The sequence below is a fragment of the Lissotriton vulgaris genome, chromosome 7, assembly GCF_964263255.1.
Source record: "Lissotriton vulgaris chromosome 7, aLisVul1.2, whole genome shotgun sequence".
In the NCBI taxonomy this organism is placed as follows: Eukaryota; Metazoa; Chordata; class Amphibia; order Caudata; family Salamandridae; genus Lissotriton; species Lissotriton vulgaris.
This window is the reverse complement of record NC_141695.1, coordinates 1,188,712,682-1,188,736,195: the sequence shown is the minus strand read 5'-3', so window position 1 is coordinate 1,188,736,195 and position 23,514 is coordinate 1,188,712,682. Positions and strand designations below refer to the sequence as shown.

At 45.5% G+C, this 23,514-nt stretch overlaps 1 protein-coding gene across 3 annotated transcripts in view; it reads left to right on the top strand.

The window, feature by feature from the left end:
- RUSF1 (RUS family member 1) overlaps positions 1–20,761 on the top strand; it is a 222,548-nt gene extending 201,787 nt beyond the window's left edge. Inside the window, exon 15 of one of the 3 annotated variants that reach the window (XM_086931664.1) lies at positions 12,104–20,761. In XM_086931664.1, the coding sequence (XP_086787790.1) occupies positions 12,104–12,198 (95 nt within the window). In that variant the 3' untranslated portion in view covers positions 12,199–20,761. The remainder of the gene's footprint in view (positions 1–12,103) is intronic. The other 2 variants (XM_086931665.1, XM_086931666.1) reach the window with 2 other exon arrangements.
- The last annotated feature ends 2,753 nt before the right edge of the window (positions 20,762–23,514 follow it).

Here is a 23,514-nt window from a genome sequence, read left to right as displayed (position 1 = left end):
ATGCTACTAGTGGGCCTGCGAGTAGCTCTAAAATGGTGTCTCAGGCCTGCCACTGCATTGCCTATGGGCAGTTTTGAAACTGCCATGTCCTCCTGGTCAGTGTCCCCACTGACCAGGCCTAACCCTTCCCTTTTCATGCACATCAGTCACCCCTATGGAAGGCCCAAGGTACCCCCTGGGCAGGGTGCAGTGTATGTGAAAGGTTATGTTATGTTATGTTATTTATACTTTTGTATAGCGCAACGGTTACTCAAAAAGAGTGTCCCGGCGCTTTGGGTAAGGAGAACTGATTCAGAGCAAGTACTAGTGCAGGTGATATGCTCTGGTAGTGAATTACAGCCATTTTCGTTTTTCACTATTGTAAGGCTATCTTGCTCCATTGGTTAACATGAGGGATGCTGGCTACAGTGGCTTCCAGCATTTCTTCTCATAGGAACAAGATAGGACATTAGTATCTAGTATGCCTGAACTCAGAATTTAATAACACATCCTTTAGCAAAGGTTGTTTTTAAATCCTGTGTTTGAGAACAGCACTTTTAGAAAGTTGCTGTTCTCTTGTCTGACCCTTCTGTGTGCCTTGGCCTGTTTGTGTATTGACTGTCTGGTTTGAGAGTGACAGGGGCTGGGGATTCCCCAGGAGGCTGGCTGAGTCAGCCCTAGGCTGAATGACTGCAGTTTTAACCTGAGTGGTGGGAGGAGTTAGCACCTGGGCCTGAATAGGGCTGTGCCTGCCTGCCACAATGCTGGCTTCTACCTCCTGCTGGGCGGCTGACGACCCTGCCCCTCACTCTGAAAGGAAAGAAGAAGCCAGCAAAACAAAGTACTCAGGATCCACCCATAACTGGTTCAGACCGGGCTCAGGGCCCACATGCACTAAGAGAACAAAGACTTTAGGGGTATAAGTACAGGACCCCTGACAGCAGAAGATTAGATCATCCTGGAATCAAGAAGGAACCACTGCCAAGGAGAAAGCTGACTCTGAAGAAGGAAGACTGTCCTGCTGTTGCTCTGCTGGACTGACCTGCTGTTGCTTTGCTGCCAAGGAGAGGGGAAGGACTTTGCTGTGTGCTGTGCCCCCTGTCCTGAAGGAATCTCCAAGGGCCTGAGAAGAGCTGGCTCCCTGTTCTGAAGTCCCAGGAACAAAAGGTCTTCACCCCCAGCTTCCCTGAAATCTGCTGAGAGAGTTCTGTCCTTCCTAGAGTGCTTGATCCAGTTGTGGGGCCTCTGGAAGTTGTACCTGTGCTGGGAAGCTTGAAACTAAACTTGAGAGGTTTTTGCATTTGAAAAGTATTGCGTCGCTCGCTTGCGGAGCGCATCCCCGACAGTGCGAGAAGTTTCCCGTCGCTACGAAGGTCGAGATCGTCGCAGTGCCTGATGCCGCTGCCAGAACCTTCGCATCCTTCGTTTGCGGGACGCACCCGATCGGTGCGGGAAGCCGAACATCGCTGCGAGTGTCGTCGCAGAGCCTGTCATCGCTGGGTGAGATCGCCGCACCGCTTGCTTGCGGACCGCATCACGTCGCTGCGAGCATCGTCGCAGAACCATCACATCGAGGAGCTGCGAGAGAGAGGATCCCCCCTGGACCGCGCATCGTCGCCCCGGAAATCGTCGCAGCCCCTACGAGATCATTGCATCGTGCCTTTGCGAGAACAAACTTCCTACGGAACCTACGCACCGGAATCCATACAAGTGGCCTTCCTCCCCATACAGACCGGATTCGTCGCAACACGCCCGCTGCTGCAGCGGGGCTGTCTCATCGCCTCCCCAGGGTCTCAGGAGCAATGCATCGCTTGTTTTCCACCGCACCAGCTTCTGCTTTTGGAACTTTGTTGCAACTAAAAGGTACTGTGAGTAAACGTGACACAACTGGGAACTTTTCATGCATCTGTGGATTATTTTATCGCAACTTAAAGAACTTTGATTACAACCGTAAGAACTCTTTTGAAACCATATTCTTGAACTGTGTATGTTGGATTTTTGTCGTTTTGGTCTTGTGTAGTTTAGAATAAATATTTTTAATTTCCTAAACAGTTGTGGAATTAGTTTGTGGTGTTTTCACTGTGTTACTGTGAGTGTTGGTACAAATACTTTACGCATTGCCTCTGGTTAGCCTAGACTGCTCGTGCCAAGCTACCTAGAGGATGAGCAGAGGTTATCTCAGAGGGTTATCTCCTTGCCCTGACTAGAAGCAAGGGTCCCTATTTGGACAGTGGTACCTACCTCTGCCAACTAGAGACCCCCAGTTCTAACAGCGTCTACATGGCTCTGCTCGTCCCCATCGTCAGAACCTACGGACTCAACATTGTGTCATACGCAGACAACACCCAACTCATCCTCTCCCTGTCCAATGAACCCAACACCGCCAGACACAACTTTCGAGAAGGCATGGAAGCCGTCGCCAAATGAATGAAAAACAGCTGCCTACAACTAAACACCAACAAAACGGTAATACTCATCAGGGGCCCAAACCCAGACGTCTGGAACGACACCTGGTGGCACCCGCTTCGGAAGCCCGCCCACCCCCACGGACCATGAACACAACTGGGAATCATCCTGGACTCAGAGCTCAAAATGGACTGCCAGATCAACCTGCCAAGACATTGCCACAACTCCCAGCACCTGTGCACACTCCACTGGCTCCCCATCGAAGCTAGAGTCACCTTCAAGATGCTAACCCACGCTCACAAGGCCCTCCACGACACTGGAACAGCATACCTGGTCAGCCGACTCAAATTCCACGCACCCCAAAGGACCCTGCGATCAGCCCAGCTCTCCTACGCCGTGGTCCCCGCACCAGAAAGACCAGATCAGGAGGCCACTCCTTCTCCTTCTGCGCGGCCATGGCCTGGAACAACCTTCCGCTCCACCTCAGACAGATACCATTGCTCCCCATCTACGTAAGAAACCTCAAAACCTGGCTCTTCGACAGACCCCCAACTTGGACAGTAATCTGCGACCCCTGCCCCCACCCCCTAGCGCCTTGAGTAGTCATGCTTAACAAACACCTGATTTGATTTGATTTAGAATAACCAACTATTACCTGATGCCTCATACCTTTTGAAGGGCAATACTGATGCCCTCATGCCTATATTACCGAAAAGCAAAAATGTCTCTCTTGCACAGGCCCCAGTTTCTGATGTACTAAAAACGAGCCCTTATGTCCTCCGTTAACAGTTGACCTCAATTCATTTGACAACTACAGTCCCATTTTATGGCTACACTTTATGACAACAATTCTAGAATTTGTTTTTGCTACCCACCTGGAAAAGCTTACTTCTTAAAATTAGTTACTGGTTCTGCACCAGTCTAGTCCTAACACAGAAACGACCATGCTAAAGTTCATACAAGGGCCCCTAAGAACATATGAGAAGAGAACCTTACATGGTGATACTCTTGGTCCTATCCACAGTCTTTAATACCAATGAACACAACATCCTTGAACACAACATCCTTGAACACACCTTATGCCCAATAAAGGGCATCAAGGAATCGTCAACTTGTTCAAAGAATATCTACCCAATAGAGGACATTGAACAATTGTATCAAATGTGTGCACACATATCCTGTATTGCTGTAGGGTTCTGTCCTTACCCCTTTTCTTTTCACTGTGTTCATGGAACCTTCAAATGGGTTGGTCTCCAACCCTGGTATCAACATTTGCCAGTACACATATGCTACACAGCAGAACCTTAGGCGTGAATGTATAGACAACATTGACCCTCAAGCCAGTGGATATCTGACATGAGCTTATGGCTATACAGGATGAAACCTAAACTTAACACACAAAGCACTAAGCTCCTCCTACTATCATAACAAATCTTTCCCAAGATTGTATTACTAAACTATAGGCTTTCAACATTGGTGATATTGTGCTTAGAGTAATGGAGTGCTCTGCTAACCAGGTTGCCCAAGGCCTGCCTAACTCCACTCCAATATATCCCCTACTCTCCAGCCAGGTTGATCATTCATACCAGAGCAGTTCACATAATCAGTTTTAACCTGTTAACAGTGGGAGTGTGTTCCATTTATAATACAACCACTTTCACATTCAAAGACATCAGGTAAACTCCACCTCTAACTTGCATGCAGCCTGTAACTATCAGTTAAAGCAGGACAAAAAAAAGAAAGTTCATAGTCCTTCTATAAACCGTGTCTGGTGGCTCAGTGGACTAATGCGTCCATTGCAGGGGCCTGTGTTTGACCTCATTGTCACAGGTTTAATTCCTGACGAGTCCACTCAGCCTTTCATACATCTGAGGTCGATAAAATGAGTACCATTGAGTTGGGTAACAATAAACATCTGCTATTCAGCGCCAAGAAACCTACGGCTAAACGTGCGCTTTACAAATACACCTGTTATGTTATAAACACTTCACCCGCAAACGTTTCTTCTCAGGGAATGCCTCCTGATATTGGATGCCTTTCCCATACACATAATATCTGCCCATTCAGTTCATATCTTCAAACACAAGTGAAAGTATCCTCTTACGAACTACCCCAGAAGCTCTGGTGCCAAAGTTACTCTACAGATGCCCTTCGTCTCATTGCGGTCTGCATCTTTTTACTGAAATATCATTAATGCATTTTGTCACGTGTAACCAGTCTTAAGAGACTGCTACCAGCCTTTGGTATCCTCCATATGTGCTTAACTCCTACCTCTGTCCTCTTTATTATTGATACAGTAGCTGCTAACCATTGCTTTGTTTATTCTTAACGAGTCCTAATATTGGACAACTGATGACCAAATACATAGTTCTCTTCCAGGGGATCCTCATCAAAGTCATAAGCATTAGAATATTCCCGCCCATGTGCGGGACCCCGGAAACACTATATTATATGTGCCCCACATATAAATACACATATATATATAAATAATATATATATAAAAAAACAAGCAATAGCAGCCAAATCACATTAGAGCTGAAATATGCTGTGAAGAATTTCCACCATACATGAATAATAAGCATTAGAAACAGGAGAAAACAACACCAAAGTTTGTTTAGGAATTGTTTTAATGCTCAGAAAGCAGTAGAAATTCTCAGAGATCACTGGAAGCATAGGAAGCTCCCAGGCTGCATTGCAAACACACAGTCTAACAAGACTGAAAAGCTAACCTGTAGCTAAATAACAAAAAACTGACACTGTGCCTTTAAGGCACTCATGACCCCCTGTATCCCATCATGCCTCAGGAGTGGCAGTTAGGTCAGTTGTTCTTTCCGGCTCCTTCAGTGAAGGACCCTGGTTACACAGCTCCACTATTTTTTCTGGTTTTTTACAGAAAAATTGCTTCTTTTTGACAATTTTTGCTCTTATTTCGCCGTCTTAGATCTAGTCAAGTAAGATACTGCTTGTTTTGAGCAGTTTGGAGTGCATTTTCCTCTAAAAATGCCTTCACTCTTTGATAAATGTCCCTCTTGTAACAGCAAGAAGGCAAAGACAGACAGCCACGAGGTCTGTATCGTTTGCCTGCCTGAAGACCATGATCCAGACACCTGTCCTCATTGTGAGAACCTGTCAGGAAGGACTCTCAAGGACAGGGAGAGAATTCGAATTTATGGCCTTGCTCACAGAGCTTCGAGAGGGAGATCTCCAGTGAAGAAGGGCTCCAAGAAGACCCATTCCTCTTCAAAGAAGAAGTCTTCACACCCTTCAACTTCAGCGTCGAGCTCGGCGCTGAGAAAAGATCCACAGGTGGAATTTTCCTCTTCGAAGCTGCCGTCGATGGCGGGCTCGCCGTCAGGAGGAAGACTTGGTACGTCGACGACATCGAAGGCACAGGCACCGTCGTCGAAATCCCCTCCGCCATAGTCAACCGGGCAGCGATCGGCGTCTAGGAAGGCTACTCCGCCGCCGTCAACCGGGCGACGGTCGGCGTCGAGATCCATTACTCCTCCGCCGTCGTCAACCAGGCGACGACCTGCGTCGAGGGACGTCACCTCGCCGTCGTCAACCAGGCGACGACCGGCGTCGAGAAGGGTGACTCCTCCGCCGTCGACAGTGGCTCGTCGATCGGCGTCGAGGACGCGGTCTCCGTCGGTGCGGCAGCAGCGCTCGGCGTCGAGGGTGCCCAATACCCCTCCGCCGTCGTCGCACAGGCATTCGACGTCGAGACATGGCTCTACGTCGGCGACTGACCATCGTCGTTCGACGTCGAGGCAGAAAGCTCCGTCGACGGCAGGGCGAGGCCGTTCGACGTCGAGAGAGGAGCCTCCGTCGGCGACAGGTCATCGTCGTTCGACTTCAAGGCTGAGGTCCCCGTCGACGACCGGACACCACCGCTCGACCACTCTCATGGACATTCGAGGTCGAGATTGTTTGATCCTCCGACTCCTCGGAAGCGGTCGGCTGCGAGAAGTGAGCGCTCGACGTCGAGGCACTCGGATACGATCATGGTGACAGAATCTGCTTCTCACCATTCATCTTATCGGTCCTCGGGCTCCTCTACTGCGCATTCAAGATCCAGAAGCCCTATACACAGGACTCCTGAACGTCGTCCAGATCCTTCAGCGGGGCGCATCAGACTGTCACCTAGATGGTACAGGTCCTTGGACCATTGGAGGGACAATGGGCCTACCAAGCGTATGCAGGAGTATGCCAACCCACACCACAGGTCACCTCTCCAAAACCTGGTGGAGGAGATGGACAAGCGGAGCCCTCCCAGGCGCTCGACGCCTGTGACGCTGCCCACCAAAGCGCCAAGGAGGTCCCGTTCGCCTACAAGGGAAGCTAGACGGGATGGTCGGGGAAGATCTAGATCGCCTGCAAAGGATCCTAGACTGGAAGGTCGGAAGAAATCTGTCCCTCCCCGGGGCAGATCTCCTGTGCGGTCGCCGACCAAATCCCCCAGGGCGTCCCGATCCCCTAGAAGAGAACATCGGACAAGAGATCGGGTCAGGTCTCGCTCTCCTAGACGGGAGGAGCGCTCCAGGAGGTCGCGGGAGCGGAGACGCAGTTCTCACCATCGACATAGACGTACTCCGTCTACCTCCTCCACTTCATCTACCAGATCGTCCAAGAGGGACTACTCACCGACTTTGACGGACAGTCCAACGTCCAGGTCCTCCCCAGTGGATGATATTGGCACGTACCTGGACGTTCTGCAGAGAGGTGCGCTTAAACTGAACATCGAAATGTCTGTCCCTCAAGTGACGACGACAGTCATTTTCGAAACCTTGCACAAAAAGGCCATCTCCAGACCTCTGCTGCCTTTGGTTCCGGGGATTATGGACCCTGTCAAGGAAGTTTTCCTAACCCCAGCAGCAATCAGAGCAGTGCCAGCACGCATTACCAAGAAGTACAAACCGGCGGCTTCCGACCCGGTGTTTGTGAAGTCTGACCCTCCGGCGGACTCTGTCATCGTGGCAGCGGCGAGGAAGACACATGCGGTTGCTGGTTCATCTTCAGTCCCACCAGATAAAGACAGCAAGACCCAAGACTCCTGGGGTCGGAAGGTTTGCAACTCTGCTGCTTCCACTCTTAAGGTCGCCAGTGCAGCTGCGCTCCTGGGTCGGTATGACAGAGCCTTATGGGACTCGATGGAAAGATTCAAAGCCAAGCTGCCGAAAGAGGACCAGCAGGACTTTGAGGAAACTGTTACGGAGGGGTGTCTGGTGGCTAACCAGATGATCAGCACGGCCGCGGATGGGGCGGTGCTTTCCGCTCATTCCTATTCCCATGGAGTTTGTGCCAGAAGATCAGCCTGGTTGCGCCTTACAGGTCTAAAGCCGGATGCTCAGCATCGGATTCTAAATCTCCCCTTTTCGGGTTCCGCTCTCTTCGAGGAACACGCGGACGAAGAGATGACCCGAATGAAGACTGAGCTGGACACGGTGAAGGCGGTGGGCTTGGAGAAGAAAAAGGAATTCAAGCGCCGCTTCAAGTCCAACAGGGGGAGAGGGGCCCAACAGAGGGTTCAAACCCCTCAGTGGTCCCAGAACAAAGCTCAGGGAAAACCCCAGTTTCGTGGTAAGCCCAGCAGGGGCAGAGGGGGCCACCAGCAGTCCTCCAACACCACGAGAGGAGGAAAGGCCTAAACAGTGGCTTCCTCTGACGCCGTTGCCCACTCCAGTGGGAGGAAGTGCTTCACAACACCTGGCAGAGTGGGTCAGCATCACAAGAGATCAGTGGGTGCTGAATATACTGCGAAATGGATACAGGATACGTTTCCGTGCTCTTCCAAAGAGCATCCCTCCGAAGAGCTCTTGCCCTCACCAACTGAGCTTGCTCCGACGAGAGGTAACAATCCTGATGCAGAAAAGAGCGATAGAAGAAGTTCCTCGCGCTCTAAGAGGCAAAGGAGTTTACTCCAGATATTTCCTTGTCCCCAAAAAAGATCAGGAGGACAAGTTCAGACCCATACTCGACCTACGACTCCTAAACAAGGTTATCGTCAAGGAAAAGTTCTGCATGTTGGCGCTTCACCAAATATGTCCTCATCTACAAGCCGGAGATTGGATGTGTTCGGTGGATCTACAAGATGCGTACTTTCACATCCCGATTGCGCAGCAACATCGAAAGTACCTGAGGTTTGTCGTGGGACACAAACACTACCAGTACAAGGTGTTACCCTTCGGTCTCAAGTCCGCGCCACGAGTCTTCACCAAATGCATGGCAGTGGTGGCGGCTTTTCTTCACAAGAAGGGTCTCTTCGTTTATCCATATCTGGACGACTGGCTCCTGAAGGGTCCATCTCCGGTACGGGTAACGCAAGATCTGCATCTGTGCCTGCAATATCTTCACAGGCTCGGCCTTCATGTGAACCTGGAGAAGTCAGTCCTGCGGCCTACGCTATCCATCCACTACCTAGGCTCCGTTCTGGACACAAGCGTGGGAAGAGCGTTTCCTTCGGAGGAGAGACTTTCTTCCATGAACCTGAAATGCGAGATTCTGCTAGAGTCTCGACATCCAACGGCGTGACAGGTGGCGTCTCTGCTGGGTTCCATGGCGTCCTGCATTTTTCTCATCCCACACGCCAGGCTGAGAATGCGTCCTCAGCAACAGACCCTGGAGGATCAGTGGGACCAGGCAACAGGTCGTTGGGAGGACTGTATTCATCTTTCCCAGGCGACAAAAGAGTCCATCAGATGGTGGACTCGGAGACACAATGTGATGGTAGGAGTGCCGTTTCATCAGCCCATTCCGTCCCAATCTATAGTGACAGATGCCTCCCTGCACGGCTGGGGAGCACACATGGGTCCGCTTCAGATTCAAGGCCGGTGGTCTGCACAGGAGCAGACATACCACATCAACATGCTGGAACTCAGAGCGGTATTCCAGGCTCTCAAAGCCTTCCTGCCAGCGATCACCTCCAACTCAGTCCTGGTTCAGACGGACAATACAACAACCATGTTCTATCTGAACAAACAAGGAGGCACAAAATCTCGCCCACTGTCTCGGGAGGCTCAGACAAAATGGCATTGGCTCCTCGCTCGAGGTCTCACAGTGGTGGCGGTGCATCTTCCGGGCGAGTTGAACGTCAAAGCAGACGCACTCAGCAGGCACTTCGAAGATCAGCCAGACTGGGTGCTAAATGACGAAGTGGTGGAAGAGCTTTTTCGTTGCTGGGGACGTCCGTCCATAGACTTGTTTGCAGATGACAAACTCCAAGTGCCACGCCTTCGCGACCAGGTTCCACAGGCCGGGGACGCAGGGGAACGCTTTTCTGTTGGATTGGGCGGGGATGTTCGCGTACGTGTTTACTCTCCTAGCTCTGATACCGAGGGTGGTTTCCAAGCTCCTCAAGACGAACATGGAGATGATCCTGATTGCTCCAGACTGGCCTCGGCAGTGGTGGTATCCGGACCTTCTACATCTGTCTGTGTGTCCACACAAACGACTCCCTTGCAGACCAGACCTGTTGAGCAAAATGAACGGGAGGATAATGCATCCCAACCTCCCATCATTGAACCTAACAGCATGGCTCCTGAGGTCCTTCAATACGGACATTTGAACCTGCCTCCAGACTGCATGAGCATTTTGAGGGAGGCTAAGAGGCCGTCCACAAGAGCATCCTATGCCTTCAAGTGGAAAAGGTTTTACTTGTGGTGTAGGGATCATCATTTGGATCCTATTAAAGGGCAGGAGGACGTCATCTTACCATACCTCCTTTCACTCGCAACAGCTGGTTTGAAGTACGCTTCCATTAGAGTACATTTGTCAGCTATTGTGGCCTATAGGAAGTCCCCTGACCAGGTGTCTTTCTTTCAGGTTCCAGTGGTCAAGGATTTCCTTCAGGGTTTGAAGAAAGTGTATCCCCCTGTGCGAAATCCTTCTCCTCCATGGGAATTAAACCTGGTTCTATCTCTGTTAATGTCTCCACCTTTCGAGCCCATTCACAAGGCTTCCTTGCAACATCTCTCTTGGAAGGCAGCTTTTTCGGTGGCAATTACCTCTGCACGCAGAGTCAGTGAGATACAGGCGCTCTGTGCAAAGGAACCTTATACGGTATTCCACCATAACAGGGTAGTTCTAAGGGCTCACCCATCTTTCTTGCCTGAGGTCATCTCTGATTTTCATATAAATCAGTCTATTTCCCTCCCTTCTTTTTTTCCAAATCCGACGACCCCGGCCGAGCGGTCACTTCACTCCTTAGATCTTAAAAGAGTGCTGAAGTTTTATTTGGAAAAGACTAAAGGGATTAGGAAAACGGACCAACTGTTTGTGAACTATGGTGCAATGAGAACTGGCTTTCCAGCGGCAAAGAGGTCCATTTCCAGGTGGATTGTCTCTTGCATTAAGTTGGCCTATCAACTAGCAGGAAAACCTTTGTTGATGTCTCCAAAAGCGCATTCCACTAGAGGGAAGGCGGCTACAGTGGCTTTCTTGCATGACGTTCCCATGTCAGAAATATGCAAGGCCGCGACCTGGAAATCAGTGCATACCTTTACGAGGCATTACTGCCTCGACTCTGATTCCAGGACTGACACTCAAGTGGGGCAAGCCTCCTTGAGGAATCTGTTTGGGTAGTCTGTTTTTTGTCTACTCAAGCTTATTGATGAGATTTCTGTCTTATCTTTCCTTTGCCCGCAGGGATGGGGAGAGGCTCGCTATTCTATTCTAATGCTTATGACTATTGATGAGGATCCCCTGGAAGAGAAGGATTAGTTACTTACCTGTAATCCTAGTTCTCTTCCAGGGGTATCCTCATCAAAGTTATAAGCAACCCTCCGCCTCCCCGGGCAAAGGATACTCTTTACTAAGGAGATATTGTTAACCTATGTGTTATTGGGTTTGGTTTTCAGTCTCCGAAAAGAACAACTGACCTAACTGCCACTCCTGAGGCATGATGGGATACAGGGGGTCATGAGTGCCTTAAAGGCACAGTGTCAGTTTTTTGCTATTTAGCTACAGGTTAGCTTTTCAGTCTTGTTAGACTGTGTGTTTGCAATGCAGCCTGGGAGCTTCCTAAGCTTCCAGTGATTTCTGAAAATTTCTACTGCTTTCTGAGCATTAAAACAATTCCTAAACAAACTTTGGTGTTGTTTTCTCCTGTTTCTAATGCTTATTATTCATGTATGGTGGAAATTCTTCACAGCATATTTCAGCTCTAATGTGATTTGGCTGCTATTGCTTGTTTTTTTTATATATATATTATTTATATATATATGTGTATTTATATGTGGGGCACATATAATATAGTGTTTCCGGGGTCCCGCACATGGGCGGGAATATTCTAATGCTTATGACTTTGATGAGGATACCCCTGGAAGAGAACTAGGATTACAGGTAAGTAACTAATCCATCTTTCGTGTACCTTACTGATATACTGATGTTGACTTCAAATATCTCTAATTACTGTTTTTTTTCTATTGCTATGTATTAATTATATATAGGCTGCATGCTGTTTTATTGTGTTGCTGCTCACTTCAATTTGATTTATCATTGTATCCATCCTACATATCCATATGTACTGCATATGTTGTGCAGATGTTCCATTCATCTGAAAGAACTTTTGTTGCACAGCACTCTGCCACCCTACAGGGTTTAGCAGCATGATATTAGGCCTGGTGGTGTGTTATAACTTTAGCTCACACTTTCTCCGTTCTTTTCTCCTCTTCTTCTTCTATATCTCATTCCTTTCGTCCCTCCCTCTCCTCTGTCACAGGACTGACCGCAGCGGGGTGGGTGACGGATCGACACCTTCTGGACTTTGATGAATGGAGAACAGATTGGCATCTACTAGCCAAGAAATCGGATTAACACCTGAACACTCAACTAATAGTGGGACCAACCAACTAATACAAGGACCAGTAGCAGACCGGAGACTCATTGTTACAAGAACAAAGCATCTGAAAACAGTATAGAAAACAAATTCACTAATAGCAGAACTTTTTAAGCCGACCAGTACCGGAATCGGAAATCGGAGTGTGGTGGCTTGTCTCTGCCCATCCACGCTCTTGTTTCTGAATCCAAGGATCATACTTTCTTTCTAAGCCAAGAGTCCCTCTGGCGAGATGAGTAGCTCTGCCAGTCTAGTGCCCCTTTTCAGGTTGAACTTAAACCTATGTAACAACAGCATGAATAATATATTGTTGGTCACCAGGTATATTATTTATTTACATTGGCGCAGTAAGAAAAGTCTGAGATCTGTTGGGATACTAGTGTGAGAGCCAGTCCCCAGCTCCTGGCGTGCTGTTACTCCAGAATTCTAAAAGATGACCTCCTGCTTGAAGCAAGTAGCCCACGTCCCTCACCAAGCCTTGGATTTGTCCACAATAATGCAGCCTTGTTTCCCAGATGAATATTAATTGGGTAACGCGAGTGGACTCCAAGAACAATATCAAGAGATACTGACCTTGTATTGTAAAAAAGGTGATAATTATATTCACACAGACCAAATAGGAAAATGCTAAGATTGTCAAGATTACAAAAAGCGGTCATAAACACCATATATGGTAAATAACACCTAAAATATATTGGATGAAAGGGCAGCTGCAATTGTAGCTTTAGTTTCAAGTGATTGTAGTGTGCAAAGTTTTGTAAGTGTTTCTTCAACAAGGTGTGTCATGAACATAGATGCTCATGTGCATCCTGCTGTGATGTGCTAGTCCTCCACAGTTTTTGCAAGGGAGCTCGTGTAGCCATCCCTGTGATCCGTAGGATGCATGCCTGTCCTTAGACACTGGAACAGACACCCCAAACTATCTATTCACCTCCTCCTTCTTCATCTGGGTGCTGAATAGCTCTGTATTATGGAGAAGGCTTCCCTGCAGACCTCAGCTTGATGTATGGATAATCACATCACATGCATTCCTGGATTGGGGATGGAGGACATATTCCATTTCATACAAATTATCTCTGTATCCCCCTAATCAGCTAGTGGTTCAGGACCACTGCACACCCACTACAGACAAAAGTCTTGAAGGGAATGTTTGGCTAGAGCACCCACCTGAATTCCACTGGGTTCGTAGGTGCACTTTAGGCCTCATCAAGATGAAGACCTCAAATATTCAGCATGAACACACATAGCAGCAACGTTTTCAAATTTTAACAACGGTTTTAAAGTTAAAAGGTTCAATATGGCTGTCTCATTTGTTCTTTCTCTAGTCGTTTGCCCTGGCAGGGAGTCAGACCTTGGATTTCCTATGTATGTGTAGTGAGGGTACCTCTCCAGCTCCTGGTGCTTAGATGTGAATAATAAGGTTGTGTGATATGCCATCCTTCAGTCAGAAGGAAGCCTGATCTGGGCTTATCAAGCACAAAGTTGCGTCTCTTAAAGAGGCTTGCCTAACTGTGCTCAAAAATGGAGGGAAAATATTGAAAGCAAAAGGGCTAATTGCCTGCTTTATTGGGGCAGCTGGAGGGGGGGTGGTCAAAGGATTTCCTCTGTAAGCCAGTAGGAGGCTCTGCTAAATAGGCCGCACAATGAAGAAACAATAAGCAAGCTTCCTTCTACCCAATGCAATAGTAAAGTCTAGTCTAGAAAAATTAACACTCTAAAATGTTTAAGAATCAAGCTCTAATAAACAGGGAATAAAAACATATCTAGTTGTTGGATCAATAATTTTCAGTTCTATTAAGGACATAAAGGCAAGGATTATGGTTCTGTTACTTTAGTAAAGTTTTACAGCTGCCAATCAAAACGTATTAAACTCAAAACTTCATTTCCCATGATCCACATTACATTATTACAGACCACAAATCACCACCTACATATTCCCTCAAATAGGATCTGAACTATTCTAACTGCCTCTTCCTTCCTCTCTGAATGGTAACATTTTCAGCTGTCAAATCAACTGTACTTGGCCTTAAGCACATCCAGCAGGACAGCCACTCTGGTCTTATGGATAGGCCTCAATCCTCAGAAAACCTTGAGGAGGTCTAACTCACTCCCATTTCTGATCTCCTCCTGAAGAAAAGAAACATTGCTTAAACCATGCCTCTAGAACAGTGAAGAATTCACAATGTTAGCACAACATAAAATCGAAACAGAACAATTATAATGTCACAGGCAGAAAACCACGCAATACAAAAGCAAACAGGCCCATACCACAATAAACCTTCTCCATGATAATCCGTTCTGTCAACCAAGGGATAATCCTTGTCTTCATGTCCTTAATACAATTGAAGATGCTTGATCCAATAGCTAGAATATATTTTGTAGTCTGTGTTCAGATCCGAGGCTCAGATTATGTTTGTATGAAACCATTTCACAACTACATAAGCCACATCAACCATCTGTTTTAAATACATAGTCTGAGACCAGTCTGTGGCCATCATAATATCCTCCAGTCAAAACCTCAGAGCATGGCTCTTGGATGCCAACACACTCCAAACTGAGTGTGCCCTGAATACAGAAACATCAACTCGTGCCTCAGCTAACAGCCAACTGTCTGGTTAATTTAGCTGCTGCCTCGAGTTCAAAAGGCTTTTGAAGGCAAACAGTAACTGCACTGTGGAATCTTATCAGAACTCTCTTGTAACAGCTTGATATTGGTTTAGGCAACCCACCACACACAATTTGATTATTTGGGAGCGCAGGATACTGGACACAGTAATATAATTTTCATACGTTTAGAATATGAAACCAAACTCCATCAGGAAAATATACCCTACCTGTAAGATCGAGGGCTTGCACATCCAACACTCTTTTACAAGTGATCAAACATAATAACATAGTCAATTTATCAGACAGTTGATTCTAGAAATAGTAAAATATTGTTCACATCCCACAATTGGAAATAGCTCAGTCGTAGAGGATTTGAAAACCATATCTCCCCCATGACTTACTGACCGGAGAATGTTCGCCGAAGGGCTTACCATCCACAGGAATGTGTCCTGATGAAATTGTGGAACGAAAATTGACTGACCTGTATGCTGAATCCCTGTTGGTGGTCACATGCTCTACCTTTGAACAGGTATACAGAGTAAGATGGTCTTTGAAAGGAGAGAGGGATGAAACTAGGCCCCCAGATATGCAGAGTGAATAGGGCTCTCTCTAGAGCTTTCAGGAGGTGGGGTGGCATGACCATAATCCTTCATGGTGTAGGTCACCAAAGTGTGGAACCAACTCTCTGTGCATCTCTGATTTACACATACAGGAGCCTCTGACACTCTCTGTCATGCCCTTATTTAAATTGTTCCTTTCAGGCCTTGAACAAGGTTTACGCTGCTGCTTAGCAAGGCGCCGGGATGCTTATTTCTGAGTGACCGTGCACTTTAGAAATACACCATTCATTTATTCATGGCTGATGGTCCCTGAAGCCGATGGTTCACTCAAGTGCATGTTTGGGAACCTCAACATTGATCTATTTAACACACAGTTGTGAATCTCAACATAGATTGCTTTTGCAAGCTTCCCCCTGTGGTTGTGGTCTGGATTCTCATAGGAACACTATGTAAAGAAAAGAACAAAATGTACTCCTTTTACCTTACCTAATCTATATAGAGTAACTTAAAGGGAATTATTGAAACATTGCCTATAACGTTTTCAGGGAATTGCATTACTTTGATTTCTCTGTGAAGTTCAATTGGCATTGACTGGCAGTTGACTTTTAAATATACTTCCCTTGTGGAATTCAAAAGTTGCATTTAAGATGAGTTCCTGAAGACGTTTGTTGTCTGGGGAGACTCCAGAGCATCTAAACCAACAGCCCAGCTCCATAGGGAGCACAAACCGGGCTAGCAATCATCAGCTCAACAATCATGTGAAATACACCATATAAGGTCAAACATAGGAAGCCAGGCCATCCCCTTTCATAGTCCATACCCTGAAAGTATATTTTCCCAGATCAACCATCATTCACTAGGAGTTATGAAACCTTTACTTTCCAGGGTGAATGCTTATTAACACAGTACTTGTCTAGTACACACACCAAGTGTGGGCATCTTTTAGCCTAGAAACTTTTACAAGGCTTCTTACGTTTCATTAGCGGCATCACCTTGCATGTGCAGTGTTGTAAATATGTTAGGTAGGCAGCAGGACAGGTCTTCAGGTTACAAGATAGATTTATTAAGATAGCACAGTAGAGCAGTACACCTCGCCAGCTGACCAGACCATCAACGGACTAGACTGGAACTTTCACATACAAGTTAGAACACTCAGAGGTACTATGGGAGGCTGGGAAGGTGGTAACACATAGGAAGGCATACTGACACCAAGTAGCCACATTGAAGGAAGCACAAATATACAACATATCTTCTTCCTTTACAGAGAAAACAAAATGAAAGACTCAAATACACAATAAAAACTTAAAGCATGGAAAACAACAAAAAAAGGAAACCTAAAACACGTAGGAGGTCATCGACCTCTTGGACTTCCAGATCACGAAGGCAAAGGAACAGGATCATGATGAGGATCGATCATGATGACCACCTTCTCCCCTTCAATTGACCAAAAAAAACCAGGAAGAGACAGTCTACTCTCTACAATCCGTCGTTGTGGCCAGCAAAAACAGGAAGAGACAGTTTACTTTCTCCGATCAGTCTTTGTCCGTCGCAGCTTCCTGCTCATAGTTGAAGATAGAACAGTTCAACAACTACCTCCAATGTTCAAAACGTTCTGGAAGGATGTTCCCGAAGAAAAATTTAGAGCCAGTTCTCTTACAGTCCAAGATGAAGTTCTGGACCAGGTGTCTCAGTTCTGGTTCTTTTTCTCGGGTTATGGGCCTCTAGTTGTGGTTCGGGCCTCTAAGTTACCTTTAAATTGTACTTTTGTGGACAAACTGTCTTGATTTTCTGTCGTGGTACTGGAACTCTTGTCCGTTACGAATCTTGGTCGTGAACTCTCCCAGTCCTGGGACACCCTTTGTCCACTCCTGGTACTGATTCTGGGACATCCGTTGTCCCCTTCTAGTTCTGCCGGTCCTGGGACATCCTTTGTCCACTCCTGGTTCCTGGTTCTGCCGGTCCTGGGACAAGCTTTGTCCTCTCTCGGTCCTGGTCCAATGCTCCCTCTCTCAGTCCTTAGTTTTCCCTGAAAGGGTTTGAGTTGCAATAGTTCACACCAAGTCAATAATGAAATAGGAATTGCCAATTTCAAATTTTTCCATTTGAATTACATCTCTTTAAATCTACAGTCTTTCAATACTTTTGAACGGTAGCATCTCTTCATATAACTTTGTCATATATACTTTTTTTTATCTGCCTTATTGCTTTAGAGCTGCTCTCTGTCATGGTTCTAGACTCTGTCGTTGTATTTGTATATTTTTGCACAGTATTGTACTCTGCTATTTCTGAGCTTATAGTCACTGTCTCTGGGAGTAATTCTATTGAGTAATTCTAATAATAACTATTGGTATACTCCATTTGATGCTTCATTTTCATGTGCACTTCAACCTCTTAAGGTATATACTCGTAAAGATTTTAGTTATGAGTGTCATGACTGTTTTACCACTGCACAATTACTCCACAATTATTTTAATTAAGTGACAGTATATTTTCAGATTGAACAAGCTTTTAGACGTGTTATTGTTTTTACATGGAATAATTAACAGCTCCACTAGATGGCAGTATTGTAAAATACTTAACGCTGTAACAGACTTTCAATACAATTATGGTTGAAATGTATCTTAAATTCAATAAGGATCGGTTCTGGCATTACGTTAAGTGTGTTGCGATCTCCTAGGCAACACAACCTTGACAGAAAGCACTCTGTTTACTCTCTCTTTCCGTACGACACAAACGCATGGAATTCCTTTGGAGCACAGCATTAATGCAGAAAGCAAAGACACGACAGTCACACAGCAATTACTCACAGATTACGTTCCTCTCATTTAACTGCTTGTGGCAGCCGCTGGTTTTATCTTCTTGTCATCCTTAAATTGCGCACCATGGCGTTGTGTTCCTGTGACCTTGGGAACCAAGTAACAAAATGGGTGCTCGACGTTGCGCTCTATTGCGCAGTGACGCTCTCAATGTCCTTCTCGGGTCTGAGGTTGTAAGCTAGGATAATACAAAGGCGCTGGATGCTGCTGTCATAGCATTGTGAAAGCTCTTGTTCTCCGCTAAGACATATGGAGATTCCACAACGTCATCAGTGTAAAGATGACAGCGTCGAAGAAGGATCTCTCAGCTAGCAAACGGTAAGTGAAGACACGCGCACACAAGTACAGGCACACTAGCAGTTGACTCACGATTAATAAGGATGACATCAAGAGTACCAGAAATAAGTTTGTTCTTATTGCCGATTTTCTTCAAAACAGGAAATCTGAACCACTGGATGGCAACAGCTGGGCTAATTGTGATGGGTTACTTGTCTCTGGCAGCAGTGCCCTTCAATTTTCTGCGATGGTTTCTTAGAGTTTCACTCATTCGTGGCATCTGCTTGCTTAGTGACATGCATCTCCTCATCATGGTATTGGCTAGCAGGTTTCTTCTGTCATAAGTTGATGGCCATTTTACCTTGGATGCAGCTTCCTTTACCCTGTAGTATCACGGCAAATCCTCGGTTTTCTTACGTGGATGAAAATACTTAAGTCATGATGTAGAGCTGTTTCTTGTTGATTAATATTTAGTTTTTTCCATGAGAAGCATTTGAGGCTGATAGGATTTGATCTTCTTGATCTTAAGGATTAAGTTTCCTTACATCGAGTTTGGCTTCTCGTAATTCTTCTTAGTTTGGTATATGTATTATTCATTTTTACTTGCGGCTAATTTCTTCTGGATTGCTTGCGTTTCAAAGGTTAATAGTTGTTTTCTTCTTGTTTCAGTCCACAGTTAGGTGGGTTCTTCGTGCGAGGTGCTGCTCGTGCTGGGTAGTTCTTCTAGAGGTGCCTCTACTTGTCTGGTCAGCCAAGATAGTCGCCAAAAAATTTGTAAATAAGTTAAGTAGGCAGCAGGACATGTCTTCAGGTTACAAGATAGATTTATTAAGATAGCACAGCAGAGCAGTACACCTCACTAGCTGACCAGACCATCAACTGACCAGACTGAAACTTTCACATACAGGTTAGAACACTCAGGCTAGCAGGCTGGGAAGGTGGGAAACAAAAGAAGGCCTACTGACACCAAGTAGTTATATTGAAGGAAGCACAAATATACATCATGCAGCAGTATACATTCAGAACTGCCTCATTATGACAGCCTTTTGCTCCCTACTTTCAAATAAACTTACATGTCTCTGAAAATAGAAGTGGGATACTTCACAAAAGCAAACCTTCATGAATGTATGTAAGGGTACAAAACAAATGACATACTTCACCACCCACACTCCCAAAAATCCTTTGAATCCTTACCTCAGAGAAAAGGGGAGGGTTCTGTCGCTTGAGCTTTCTTCCAGTCAGTGTCCTGATTGTAGGCTTTCCCACCTTCTAAAAACATGCTTCCCCAATATAGTTTTACAAGTTTTGTATTGGAAGCATACATACAATAGTTCAATCTTTTAATTTTATAAGTTTCATAATTTTGTCCTCTTGTGGCTTCAGAGCGTGCTTTTCAGCATTGCATCCTTAACAATTTATCATAATGTACTTACCCATTATTGACCAGAGGCTTCTTACTCTCACATTCCAGAATATAATCTTGTTCTAGGTGCATTGTGGGTAGAAAGAATGACAGCTGTCAGACCTACCGGGCTTCAGCATTGAAATATGAAACATTTTATGAATGTCTTTGGTGAAGTAGCTTGTGCCGAATTAAGATACGATTAAATACGTTTACACTAAGAAATGGACCTGCACTTAGGGACTGCAATGTATATGCAGCAATAGATTGTCAGTTCTCAGTCACAATCTTCCACTTGATAAGCCTTAGCAGCCATCTTTTTAACAAATGCACAATTTTTATATAATTAGCATTGGCAATCTAAAAATGTTCCCTTTATACAATATATGTTGACTAGTTCAATACATGTCTTCCCACCAGTCCTGGGCAAGTATCAAGAATGAGAAGCTTGTAACCAGAAATTTACAAAACAGTTCTGTGGGTGCTTTTGATGTGTGGCACTAACTGGACTTCACAAGAGCTATCCTGAGAAGCAGTGGTAGAACGATGAAGACCATATTCTAAAGTCCTGTTAGTTTGTTCTGGTTACCTATCTGACTGTAGATGAAGAGTTGGTTAAATATGAAATTCTGTTTACCAGAAGTGCTGTTCAAACTGAATGTAAACTGTGTTTCCTGATTACTCACTAGACTATTTGGGATCAGAGTAATGCAAAGTAGTTCATTGAAAAATACCTCTGCATATATTAAAACAAATTATTATAAAATAGCCTTAGTAGTAAACCAGTGAGTAATCCCAGAAAATACATCCATTAGCACCAAAATGGAAATCTGATTATGAGGTACTGGGAGTTCGGTAATAAATGTTATAGAATACAGTGTGCCATGGCTCCTTTGTTGTTGCTAACAGCAATTGTAACATATTGTGTTTCTGCAGATAGATTTTTGTTTGTATTCACATGATTTCACCTGATCTTTAATTTCTTGATGCACAATGGAAGGTAACCATAACCAGCATTTTATTTGATTAGTAGTTCTGCTGTCTATGGGGACTACCTGGAAGGAAACTATCCTGGTCCACTGTAGTTCTTCTCCTTTCTGCAGGGTAGCAGCTGCATTTATCTGCATATATGTATGCTGCACATGTGCCCATGAACTGAAGAAAACAATGGAATGGCTGCTTCACTTCTTTAAGGTTTCAGGATGGTTAACCATGCTTTGGTGCCAAGAAGGGTGTAGCACCGATCTTCCTATGTGCCGAAGAGGGTATTGGGAGGGGGAAGAACATCATTTTCTGGGCTTGATATCGGCAGTGTGAACTTGGGGATCTAAGTTGAAAAACTTAAGCAAGGACTTCATGACTTGTAGACAATAATGTCAACCAACTTCAATCTAAATACCATATATTTTAAATGAGGAATCTAAAAAGAGTATTCATTCTGCAGAGGCATGTTTGTTGTCTTTTGAAGGGGTTGACCTTTGAAGGAGTTGAGTAGGCAGAGAATTTACCTGGGCAATGGAATGGTTGCTTTGAAACCTCATACCTCCAATCTGTGAAGCTAAGGTCTAAATTGCTGTTTAACCTGGCTGCATCCTGGAACATCATGCTACTAAGGGGTATCATCATTCTATACTGGATGATGACAACTTAGGAATGAATGTGGGTGAGGCTATAAGGATGTGAATGATGAAGGGGCAACTGAGTGATGAATAGAGCTGTTCATTAAGATACTAGAGAATTGGAGATGCTACAGGAACTTGCGCCATTGGAGCTACACGTTGATGAAGTAAGTCCTGGCTTCAGCGTGTGTTTGCAGATGTGTTAACGCATGATGTGTGGTAGATATATCTGTAAGTGTTGAAGAAGCAATAGTGTGATCAATTACTCAAACCGTTGAGAGACGGATAGCAGGGACTATAGCTGGACAATAGACTTGTCTAGTAAATACTGTGGCATCCTTTTAACTTCATAGGATGGGTCTGTAGAACATGGGATGGATCTGGAAAGTGTAGAGTGGGTCTGTAGAACATGGGATGGAACTGGAAAGCATAGGATGGGTCTGTAGAACATGGGATGGAACTGGAAGCATAGGATGGGTCTGTAGAACATGGGATGGAACTGGAAAGCTTAGGCTGGGTCTGTAGAACATGGGATGGACATGGAAAGCATAGGCTGAGTCTGTAGAACATGGGATTAAACTGGAAAGCATAGGCTTGGTCTGTAGAGCATGGGATGGACATGGAAAGTATAGGATAGGCCTGTTGAACATGGGATGGAACTGGAAGGCATAGGATGGGTCTGTAGAACATGGGATGGATCTGTTCAGCAAAACTTGGAATTTTTGCAGCACCTTGCTTTTGGGACCATGTTTGTGGAGAATGAAACAAGATAACAGGCTTAGCATGAATGATAGCAGCTCAGTTAAAAAATATATAAAACAACAGATAGCACAATACCATCAGAAGCTCCTGTATACAGTCTGTGGAGATCTTACATGGTGTCAGGTCACAGAGCTTGTATGCAGTGCTCAGAATTCCATGTGGAAAGGATGTACTTGACGAGCCTGCCTGCCTGCTTATATGGCAAAAAGAGTTGCTCCGACCCAGCTCCCCTTTATATGGTCTGGTTCTGTGATGAGGCTGCACATGGTGGCCCACACATCTCTAATATTCTTACATACTGCTGGGTGGGTGGGGTCTGACTGCAGTATTCATGGCATTGATACAGTATGTTCTAGCTCCATGAAGACGACTTAAGAGAAACAGTGTAAACAAACAGCCAAATAACCCCACCACAAACATGTTGAATGAAGTTCCTGGATATCCCCACCTGGACAAAAGCAGGTTCTCTGCAAAGCTGAGGTCACACAACAGAAAAGGCAGCTACCTAATTTGGGTACAATTAGGTGTCCCAATGGCACCCTGGTCAGGGTTTAAAGCCCCTGGGAATGTGCTATAAATGAGTTGTCTGGTTCTTCTGAAAGGATTTGTTCCTTGACCATGTTATTTGTACCTCCTGAGGAGCTTGGGTTTATGTGCTGTCACTCCTCTTTGTCATTCTTCTTGATATCGAACAGTTGAATTCCCACACATGGCATTAAACCCTAACCCTGTGTATGGGAAATTCCTTTATACAAGACCGCCTAACAGAACATCCACAGAACAAGTGTGCATACCTGCGAAAAAGGTAATGCACAGGTAAACTGCAAGGAGGCAGATAGGAAAATTAATGCGATGCACACAATCGCCTCACTACCCTGAAGCCACATCAAGGGTAAATACCAGACAGACACAGCTTAAAAAAGAGTCTCCATGACTCAAACCTGGCAAAAAACACTGGTCAGGAACTTGACATTCGAGGAACTAGGAATACATACAACTTGAGCAAGGAATGAGCCATTCTGGACAAAGGACAGTAAAGTAGGTGGCAGCAGCGCTGGGGTGATCGAGTTAAACATACCGCCAGAGAAGTTCAAAAGACGAGTTTTTTCATCAGTGGCTTTTTATAGCTGATTACAATTTACTGTATCATAACTGAACCATTCCTCCTGGAATCCGTTCCTAAGCCTGTTTCGGTTTGAGATTTTCCCTTTGGGTTTCATTCATGTGACCGCCATTCCTGGATTGGTCTTCT